The 11,269-nt window shown below is 40.9% G+C and overlaps 1 protein-coding gene across 1 annotated transcript; it reads right to left on the minus strand.

The window, feature by feature from the left end:
* Positions 1–2,456: 2,456 nt before the first annotated feature.
* On the minus strand, positions 2,457–10,614 carry ATP5F1A (ATP synthase F1 subunit alpha). The gene is made up of 12 exons (XM_037165096.2): positions 10,489–10,614; positions 8,674–8,752; positions 7,861–8,030; positions 6,065–6,238; positions 5,812–5,978; positions 5,463–5,611; positions 4,759–4,910; positions 4,426–4,650; positions 3,801–3,908; positions 3,538–3,682; positions 2,818–2,968; positions 2,457–2,679 (listed from the first exon to the last, which is right to left on the minus strand). The coding sequence occupies exons 1-12, from the start codon at positions 10,546–10,548 to the stop codon at positions 2,598–2,600; spliced, it is 1,662 nt and encodes a 553-aa protein (XP_037020991.1). The 5' UTR covers positions 10,549–10,614; the 3' UTR covers positions 2,457–2,597.
* Positions 10,615–11,269: the final 655 nt, after the last annotated feature.

The following is an 11,269-nucleotide window of genomic DNA, read 5'->3' on the forward strand; positions in this document are numbered from 1 at the left end:
GGAAAAACTTGGATATCTACTGTCTACTATATATGGGGAGTTTTATTTTTTTAATCAAAAGCCATTGAGAGCAAATAGCAAGCCACACAAAATTTATGATTCATGTCCTACAAAGGACTCATATCCAGTATGTAGAGATCTTGTAAAACAAAACAAAACCAGAAATAACCCTGGCCAAGTAGGTCCAACTGGTTAAAGGGTCACCCTGTTACATACATCCAGTTTGTGGGTTTCATCCTTGGACACATATAATAATCAACCAGCCCTGGCTGGTGTGGCTTAGTGGATTGAGTGCCGGCCCGCAAACAAAGGGTAGCTGGTTCGATTCCCAGCTGGGGCACATGCCTGGGTTGTGGGCCAGGTCCCCAGCTGGGGGTGCTTGAGAGGCAACCACACATTGATGTTGTCTCCCTCTTTCTCCCACCCTTCCCCTCTCTCTAAAAATAAAATCTTAAGAAAGAATCAACCAATGAATGCGTTAAGTAGAACAATAAATCAATGCTTCTCTCTCTTAAGAAACCAAGATTTGTTTCTAGGACTGGAGCAGGAAAATATGTAAGGTAAGCCTGGAGCACTTTGTAGTTCCAGAATGTATACCCACACACACAAAACTGGGGCGCATCCACGAACACAGGAGCCCACTGAAAGAGCCCACAATGGCCAAAACAGGAACAATACGAGTGACAAAATATTGGATCTGGTGTGAGTCCCAATGGAATTCAATATAGATGTTCTAAAGGACTAGTTGACTCCTCAAAAAAATTCAGTCACGGCAAACAATAAAAAGATCAATAAAAAATTCTACATTTAAGTAATTTTTAAAAGACAAAGCAGATAATAATATACTTTGCTTAGGTTCTGACTAAAAAAAATATTATAAAAAATACGTATCTGAGGAAACTTCACTACGAATTGCATATTAATCAGTATCGATTTCCTCAGACCTTCCCCATTCCCCAATGACAGCCTTCTGGCTGGCGCACGGGAGGGCCACCGGGCAGTGTTTAGGCACACCTGGCGAGGACAGCCTGCCACCCGTGAGCTCTTCCTCACTGGTCTGAGTTATTCATTTAAAAAAAATTGACTCTCAGAACTTGTTTCTCTTCATTCACTGCTGTAGTAGGGTGGGCTGGCCTCTGGCTCAGCGAAAGTACAAGGGAGAAGGGCCAAACAGGGCACAGGTGGCATGGTAACAGGTTAAGTCGGGGGTGGGGAGACCATTTAATAACTGGAACTAAAAAAATGAATATGCGTATGCATATGGAAAAGAAAAACGAAAAGGACTCCTGACCTCTACACAAAAATGTAATTCCAGGCGGACTGTGATGGTCAATCTTGCGTGTCAACTTGGCGAGGCTATGGCACCCAGTTTGTGGTCAAACGCAGGTCCAGATACTGCTGTGCAGATTTTTCAGACATGCTTAACACTTAAAATTATCAGCAGACTTAGAGCACAGCTTACCACTTTCCATACTGTGGGTAGGTCTCAAAGCCTTGAGAGAAAAACATGAGGCCCACAGAGAAAGGAATTCTACCTCCAGTCACAACTATTTCTGGGTCTCCAACCTACCAACCCGCCCATTTGAACCTGCCAGCCTCCACAACACACATCCACTTTGTTGTAGTTCTCTGGAGAACCCTATGACACAGATTAATCTCTTTGATGACAAAAGCAAACCTTTAAAACTCTTAGCAGAAAGTAATCTTTGTCACTATGAAGTCAAGATTTCCTAAACAAGACCAAAAATACTAATCATAAAAACTTCATTACATTATAATTAAGAGCTGGTTATACAAAGTATGTTAACAAGTGATACAATACGATATTGACAAGCATTCACAATTCTATTCATTCTGATATCCCCTTTCTTGATTTTTGTCCCAATCTTTCATACTTCCCTTAAGCATTTTTAATATATATTTTTATTTTTTTTAACATTTTATTTATTTATCTTTAGAGGGGAAGGGACAGAGAGAGAGAGAAACATCAATGTACGGTTGCCTTTTATGCGTCCCCTGCTGGGAACTGGCCTGCAGGGAACCGGCCTGCAACCCAGGTATGTGCCCTGACTGGGAATTGAACCGTGATTGTCTGGTTCGCAGGCCTGTGCTCAATCCACTGAGCTACACCAGCCAGGTTCCCTAAAGCATTTTTAAAATTTCCTGAAAAATTTCCAATGTCCTATTCTTTTTTCACCTTTTTTATACAGAGAAGCCAGTGAGGCCACTCATTATTAAATGTGACTTTGCCACAAATATCCAATTATCCAGTTAATGAATTTCTCAACAATCAATAATTACACAGCACTCTAAAATCTTATAAAGAACTTAGCTGTGATTTACTTATGTAAACCCACTTAGGTTGCAAATCAAGTAAAATGAGCTAAAAAGCATGCCTACTAATTCTACAAAGTAATCTCAGTTCTTTTTAAAGAGTCACTCAAACTACGAAAAACCACCATAACAACGTGGAACCTTTATTTTTAAGGTGATTTCTGTACATCTGGAGTATGACAGTAACCCTTTTACAAATGGAACTGATTACTAGGAGAAACAATGACAAAACCAACTGGTGTTTCACGTGAATCCACAGGAGTTTAAGCTTCAAATCCAGCCAAGAAGTTTGTTACAATCTCTTTCAGCTTTGCATCAGACTGTTCTGAAATCTTCCCATCAGCCCTATTTGGAAATAAAAGCAGATCATCAGTCCAACATGGACAAAAATTAAATGACATGCTAACTACAAAATTAAAAAATATTTTAGCAAGACTTTTTATCTTAAAACTCACAAAAAGAGGCCATCTGCTGTGTTCATACCTGATCGTGCCCAACAGAGCTTGGTGTTGGCTTATGACATGAGACAAGAAAGCATTCTCAAACTTCGTGATCTTACTGGGCTCCAGTTTATCAAGGTAACCCCGTACACCAGCATAAATAACAGCCACTTGCTCTTCAATAGCCATGGGAGCTGGGGGGGAAAAAAGGTGCTAGTGAGTTGTTGAAATAAATGCCATGTTACCAAAGTCAGAGACACTTTCTTTTGCCTCCATTAACATGTCTATCTATACATATCACTTAATTCTCATGCTCAGTGAGAAAATCCATTCTACTTCCCTTCCCAAGAAACAGTATTTTTCTTATACTTGCAAGCCCCAAGTATAAATATATGGGCACAACCCACAAGCACTGTTTTAGATATAAATAATTTGCTGAAATTTTGTAACATAAATGCATACTAACATTCTTTTAAATCTGCCGAATTCTACACTCATATATAGTGGGGCAGGGAAGGGGGTAAGACCATCTATTAAGTCCTTAATTTCCCAAAAAAAGGTTGAATATATTTAGTAAGTGTTGCTAGTTATTAAGTTTGTAGCATTTACATTTAAATAAGGACTGCACTTTAATTAAATAGACATCAATTACATTCAAAAGGCAGTACACCTCTGATTAAAGATAACAGCACGTATTATAGCTTATAGGAAGCTATGTGGTATTTCCACACAGTAGGAACTCGATGAAGTATGAAGAACTCACAATACTGTCCTTGCTTCAGCAACTCAGTCAGGCGCACACCACGACTCAGGAGTTGCTGAGTGGCAGCATCAAGATCAGAACCGAACTGTGCAAAAGCAGCAACTTCACGATACTGAGCCAATTCCAGCTTCATGGTGCCTGCCACCTGCAACAAATAACTGGTTAACTCATACAATACAAAAATGCTTAACTCAACAACACAGCACCATATACTTTGATTTTAACCTAATGATACCCATCCCCATCAAAGTGATGCAGATTACCTGCTTCATGGCCCTGGTCTGGGCAGCAGATCCAACACGGGACACAGACAAACCAACGTTAATGGCAGGGCGAATACCTTTGTAGAACAATTCTGTTTCCAAGAAGATCTACAATTTAAGGAGAATACAGAAGCTAGCAAACTTTAAAAAAAAAAGTCAACATTTCAAAATTAAGACACTGCCAAAAAAACTAAAACCCCAAAATATTAAGAATGCTGAATGATTTCTTACGGTAAAGAGCCCCTCCAATCTTTCACAACCCAAATCAACCTACATATGTCATTGCTGAGACTAGGAGGTGTGCATGACATGAAAAAAAGTAACCTATTCTATTAAAATACATATAGGTCAAGTGATACAATCTCTGGGGTTTGTTCAAAATTACCCAGGGGGAAGAACAGTAATGGGTCTAAATGAAACATGAAGTATTCTGTACCATGAACTGATAAGCGAGTGAGAGATACACGGGGTTTTGATAACACTACCTTCCTTAGTTCTGCATATATTTAAAGTTTTCCATAATAAAAATATAAAAGGCTTTTAAAGAAATCAGTTCATTGCCCCTAGTTTCAACAACTGCCTCGGAATCATTCTTTCACATTTATATTGAGCATAAAAGTAATACCTGTCCATCAGTGATGGAAATGACATTTGTTGGAATGTAAGCAGACACATCACCAGCCTGTGTTTCTATGACTGGTAAAGCGGTCAAGGAGCCACCACCGAAGGAGTCGTTCATTTTGGCTGCTCTCTCTAGCAGACGGGAGTGTAGGTAGAACACATCACCAGGGTAGGCCTCGCGACCAGGGGGCCGGCGCAGCAGCAAAGACATCTGACGATAAGCAACAGCCTACAGTACAGAAAAGGGTTGTGAAATTCACCTGTTAGACTCCACATTCCTCACCGTTCCCTGTGGTGTAAACATATAAAGAAGAGTATAAAATTACATTTCTTTTACCTGTTTGGATAAGTCGTCATAGATGATCAGAGCATGTTTGCCATTATCCCTAAAATATTCTCCCATAGAACAGCCAGAGTAAGGAGCCAGGTACTGCAGGGGGGCAGCATCAGAAGCAGTAGCTGAAACCACAATGGTGTACTTCATGGCATCTGGAAAAAAAAAAAAAAAAGATTTTAAGGTTTACAAGGTTGTCAATAATGAGATTTTAAAGTTAGAGGCTACTGTAATTAAAATGACCTAAATGCTTTTACTAAGTGATTTACTATTAAGATTAATCAGCCCTGGCAAGTATGGCTCAGTTGGCTGAGTATCATCCTATAAAATACAAGGTCACAGATTCAATTCCCAGTCAGGGCACATGCCTGAGTTATGAGTTTGGTCCCCAGTTGAGGAGCCAAAGAAGCAACCAATCTATGTTTCTCTCTCACATAGATGTTTCTCTCCCTCTCTCTTTCTAAAATCAACATATACATTTTAAAAAATTAGTCAAACAGCTTCTACTTTGATAAGAAATTGATAAAGATTAAAATTTATTATTTTATGCTATTTTTACATATTGTTTCGTTTCACCTATTGTTTGTATTACTAAAAAGTTCACTAGGGAGCAATTAAAATCAGCCTCCGTTAAGTAGACACTATTCTAAAATGGGATGCTGAAGGACTCCCAGGTTAACAGCAAAGGGACGCCAGTTCTGTAATACCTGCGTCTGTGAGTCTCTTCACCAACTGGGCAACAGTGGATCTCTTCTGACCAATAGCAACATAGATACAGTAGAGCTTCTTCTTCTCATCAGTGCCATCATTGAAACGTTTCTGGTTAATGATTGTGTCAATAGCAATTGATGTTTTGCTTTAAAAAGAGAGTAAACATAAATCTTACTAAATAAATATTTCAAAGAATTTCCCAATTAAAATGTCACTACTACTGTTCCACGTATCACATTCTATTGTCCCCATTGTATCCAAAGCATTTACCATTTCAACACTAAAAAGTCATCTTTTTCAGAGCCAATTTTAGTTAGAGCTTTTACTAAGCTACTGAGTCTTTACCCAGTCTGTCGGTCGCCAATAATCAGCTCACGCTGACCACGACCGATGGGCACCAAGCTATCCACAGCCTTAATGCCAGTTTGCATTGGTTCCCGCACAGAGATTCGAGGAATGATCCCAGGGGCTTTCAGTCCAACTCGCCTACGTGTTTTGGAACCAATCGGACCCTGTTAAACAATAAAAAGGAACTCAGAACAATCGGTTTTGATACTTGTTAGAAAATACAACAGCATCTAATTAACAATAAACCTACCTTTCCATCAATGGCATTACCCAGGGCATCTACTACACGACCCAATAGCTCCTCGCCAACAGGAACGTCCACGATAGCTCCTGTCCGCTTCACAATGTCTCCTTCCTTAATTAGCTTATCATTCCCAAACACGACAACACCAACATTGTCGGGTTCCAGGTTCAGAGACATACCCTGCACAAAAGACACAATTGAACACCAGGAAAGCAAGTGTGAGTGGCTCTTCTCCCTACATGGCAACACTGCATGATATGAACATAGCTGGGGGAAAGAAGCAGAGTTGTCCTTTACCTCTAATTTACTCAAGTAGTATTTTCCCAATAAACGACCTTCTTTGGTTAAAACTTTTAAAATGGTAACTTGTTCCCATGCATAATCTTAGAATAACATTATAAACCTAACAAACTCTTTATCACATCCTCAAAGAACACATGGAAGCAATGAAATTGAGGGAATGTTAAGCCTTTGCTATTTACATTTCTTTTGACTATGGCTTTTGAGCTGAGTGATTAGTATGAAATAAAGTATCAAGCTCAACTGGAAATTTTAAGACACACTTGATTTACATCTTTTCATCTGTAAGAAGCTCCATAAACCTCTACTTGTTAATAGAAGTGAGATTAAAAGCCACCCAATCAAAATAAAATATTCATGATATAATAGTACTGGGTAATCTGTCATCATTACAACCACATTTCAAAATGCTAAGATTTTAGGTCCCTAAATCATGACTAAAACCAAAGGGCTATTCTAGGACCTGAATCTGGTGAGTACTGAAAGATCTGGAGAAGTACTTAGAATAAAAAGGAATATCACAAATGATCATTGGAGACACTGAATCTTTTAGTATAAATCTCTGATTTCTATAGTCACTAACCCCCTGTGGCTTATTAAATTTAAACCAAACCAAATTTAAAAAATTCAGTCCCACCAGCCATGTTTTACATGCTGTCGTCTCATATGTATACTAGTTACCATACTGTAACAGCAGACACAGAATATTTCCCTTCCTACAGAGAGTTCTATTGGACAGTGTATCAGTTGAGACTCTTACAAGCTAAAAGAAATTCGAGTTCATCAATTTCAGCCTAATCTTTCAAAGACATGTACACTCAAATTTTTTGACAAGGTTTTACAGACGCTGATAAAACTTTTGGCTTTATAATTTGTCTTCCACATTTAATGGCTCTTTTTCCATAACCACATATTAGCCACGAGGACCAAGACCATCTTTTCTCCTGTGGACTTAGACAATTCTACTGGCCCTGGCCCACCTAGAGATCAGGCCCTACTTTCCTCAGAGATTCATGACTCCTACAACTTTTATTTCTCACGGCACTAGCCAACTAGACTCAACCTAATAGAAAGAAGTGGACTTGGATGGCCCAAGAGCTTCTGACAGCTACATCACTAACTCACCTCTCACTGACAGGTGTACTTGCACTAGAAACACAAAGTCAATCAATGACTTTGAACTTTCTACCAGAAATGAATTTAGTTGGCATTATCAAGCGCTTTTGTTTAAGATGATCTTAACACCTACAAAGGACAGACCTGAATGTCTTAAAACTTGTGTGAAGATTTACTAAACTACACATTTAGAAATGAATGGCTATGATTTGTACACATTGGTTCCTAGAGGAAAAGCACTTAATTTTCACAATCTATGACAATGACCACAAAACCCTGAGGCAGACTAAGACTTAAAAGTAAAAAAAAAAAAATCTGACATAATCTCTGATTTACTAAATGAAGACACCAATGCTAAAACAGCCAAACCTCATTTTATAACTTACCTTCAAGCCTGAAGAAAATTCTACCATTTCTTCTGCTTGAACGTTCCTCAGCCCATGTACTCGGGCAATACCATCACCAATACTTAAGACACGCCCAGTCTCTTCAAGGTCAACAGAGGTATCAGCTCCAAGAATGCGCTCTTCAAGAATAGAGGACATCTCAGCAGTGCCTGTTGGGAACGGACAGTGTTATCACAAAAATATCTAGCCCCAGTATGTTTTCAAAACCTACTTCCCCAATAACATATATACTATAATCTTAGGATCACAATAATCAAATTATATTAAAAAATGCAATACAATTCTTCTCAAAAAAGTTTGATACCTATCACTATGAAAATGAACCCAAGTGACTCGAGAGAAAACTTCACAAGACAAATGTAAAACAGATAAGGAGATACTAAACTTAAGCAATATCCTTAGAAGAAATATCTTCTATCTTGTACTCCTTTGGTTCCTGTGATTACCCAATGTTTCTCAGGAGAGGAGAAAGGTTTCATAGACCAGAAAATGTGCCCACCACCTGATATGTGTGCATTCTATTTCCACACAAGAGGATGCTACCAGAACAAAGAAGCTATAGTAACATCAAAAGAAAAATAGGTAACTGTAGTTCACTCCATTAGAACAAGCAAACCTACCAAGACAGAACTAAATGGCACAATGCGGGTTAACAATCTGAGATTCTATAGTAACTAAAACTGACAGAAAAAAAATGAAGGAATAGGGGGAAAAATCTGCAACAACTATGTAACTTACTTTTCATTTACTAAGAAAGTAGTTAAGAGTGCTGTACACTTAGAAATGACTTACCAGTCTTCTGAACACGAGTGTTAGAGGCATGGAGATTCCTTGCAGCAATGAAGGATGACCCCAAAGCATTTTTGGAGACCTAGGGCAAGAATATTATTTAAAATCTGATTTTTAAAAATTTACTTATTTTTAGAGAGAGGGGAAGAGAAGGAGAAAGAAAGAAATCCATGTGCAAGAGAAATATTCATCAATTGCCTCTTGCATGTCCTCAACCACGCACGGACCTGGCCCACAACCAACCCAGGCATGTGCCCTGGACTGGGAAGCAAACAGTGACCTCTCGGATTGCAGGACAACACCCAATCCACTGAGCCACACCAGTCAGGGTTAAATCTGATTTTTAAAAGGGCCTTTGTAAAACTGGCAAGCTTGAATGCAGGCTTAGTTTGATCAAGTTATCAGTTAAAATACTAATTCTACTCAAATTATTATTTAAAGATGTTTAAAATTGGAAGACAATTAGGCAGATAAGGAAATAACTTTAGATACTTGAAAATCTATTATGCAGTTCCTGGTACATTGTAAGTACAAGTATCTTACAAGAGTTAAAGTATCTTTCCCTTTAAACGCATCCGTACTACTATTTCCACTTTAGGTATATTCCATTTGATTTGGAAAATTGTTAATAAGATAAACTGCTTCCTGAAAGGTACAAATTGAACAGATTACCTATTTAAGAAAACGAATTACAAAAACCAAGCAAACCAAAAACTGTCAATGTTGGAACCTGAGGCATGGCATATACAACCTTTTTTTTTTTAACTGCCTTCAACAAAACCTGTATCAACTCTGGGCCCTTTCTTCTCCAACGTTTAATACTGTGATTGGCCACGGTCCATCCTGCAGTATCCACAGGACCTGGATGAAAATCGGCAAAAATGTTTTTTGCTAAAAGAAACCCAGAGTGCTACCAGCGGTTGTGTTAGGGCAGTAACATGTCCAGCATGTTTATCTTTCAAACTGAGACCACTTTTAAGATGGAAAAGTGTAGAAGTGCTTACACAGGTTTAATTAAGTAGGTTGACTTCAAGAGGGGTAAGTAACGAAGGGCATTGACCTTTACAGATATTTTGCAACCTATGTTCTATTCTCCTCGAGGTCTGGATCACTGTCTAACAATTCCTCAAGGACTAAGTCTTAAAACATGTCCAAGTACCACAAAGCAAAGTCGTCTGCTAGCAGAAGACAATACAGAAGCCAGCTTCACGGCTGTCACGGCAGCGGCCGCATGAAATGCATACTTGCCCCTGTGCGCTGTTTTCACAATCGTTTCAATATTCAGCATTAAGAGATCACCTACTTAACTATTCAGAAAATCACCTTTATTGCTCTCCTCTGAACCGACCTCCAGGCAGAGGTGCAAGGCCGGGACCCGCTGACCTTCATACAATGTCAGGCTTCCCCAGACCGCCTGACCTTCAGCGAGGCAGTGCCGGAGAATCAGCCGGGCCGGGCCTCGCGCTTTCGGTGCAGGCTTCGGACAGCGCCCAAGCCCTTTCCTTCCCCCAAGACCCCTCGAGGGCCGCTCTCAACTGAAGACGGAAATTCTCTTCAGGCCCCATCTATGGACGGCATCAATGTTACTGCCTTTCCTGCACCACTTTGCACCATCCCGCACCGACGACGAACGCAAGGGCCCTTTCGCCGCCCGCCCTGCTCTGTGCGGCCAGGCCGGAGCAGCCAACAGTGCAAGATGGCGGCGGCCGCCACAGCCCCTCACCCTCCTTGCAGAAGAGCTCCGACACGGCCGCTGCACGACCAACTCACTGCAGTCCCCACCGGGCCACCTTCCACCCGCTGATGCCCTGCGCTCACCAGCCCGGCTCGCCGAGGGAGGGCGCGGGCCACGGCCGCGGCGACGCGCACGGACAACATCTTCGCAGCTTCCAGGTGGTTCCTCCGCAGCCGCAGCCTCCGGACTGACTGGGACAAAATGGCTGAGCGGCGAGGAAGGTCAAGGGAGCCAGCCTACTTAACCCGGAAGTACCGCCCATCGCTTTCACCTCTGGACGCAAACTACCTTTTGCGGAAGACAGGGGTGGTTACTTTTTTTTTTTAATATTATTTTTAGAGTTAAACTTAAAAATGAGTGGTTAAACCTTTGCCAGCTTCCGCCCAGGCACTGGCTACACATTTACTGTGGTCCTTGGTGTCGACCTTGTGGCTGCCCCGGGCGACCACGTGTGTAGCGGAACCAGCTATGAAGCAGTTTCCTGGCCGTAAGCCGGGTGCGAGGTGATGCTGGCGTCACCTGGTCCTGGTATGAGTTGATAGTGACACCCCGTCCGAGGGCTCAGCCGGCTTGACGGTGAGGCGAGTTGATGGTGTCTCGTCCTAGGTTACTGCTATTAAACAGTGTCGGCCGCAGGGCGTCTTCTACCGAGAGAGGTGATACTCAGATCAACGGAGCCCCACACTTGACCCTGAGTCTCTGAATTTTGACAACCACTCACACAGATACGCACACAAGTTGGAGAACCGCTGTTCTTTTGAATCCTATCTGCGAATTAGAGAAAATTGTTTTAACACTGTTACATGCATAAGGAGTTCGAGCAGAGTGATTGCCAATCCTGCTGAGAAGAATGGTACGGAATCA

The sequence above is a fragment of the Artibeus jamaicensis genome, unplaced genomic scaffold, assembly GCF_021234435.1.
Source record: "Artibeus jamaicensis isolate MK-2021 breed Jamaican fruit bat unplaced genomic scaffold, CSHL_Jam_final contig_354, whole genome shotgun sequence".
In the NCBI taxonomy this organism is placed as follows: domain Eukaryota; kingdom Metazoa; phylum Chordata; class Mammalia; order Chiroptera; family Phyllostomidae; genus Artibeus; species Artibeus jamaicensis.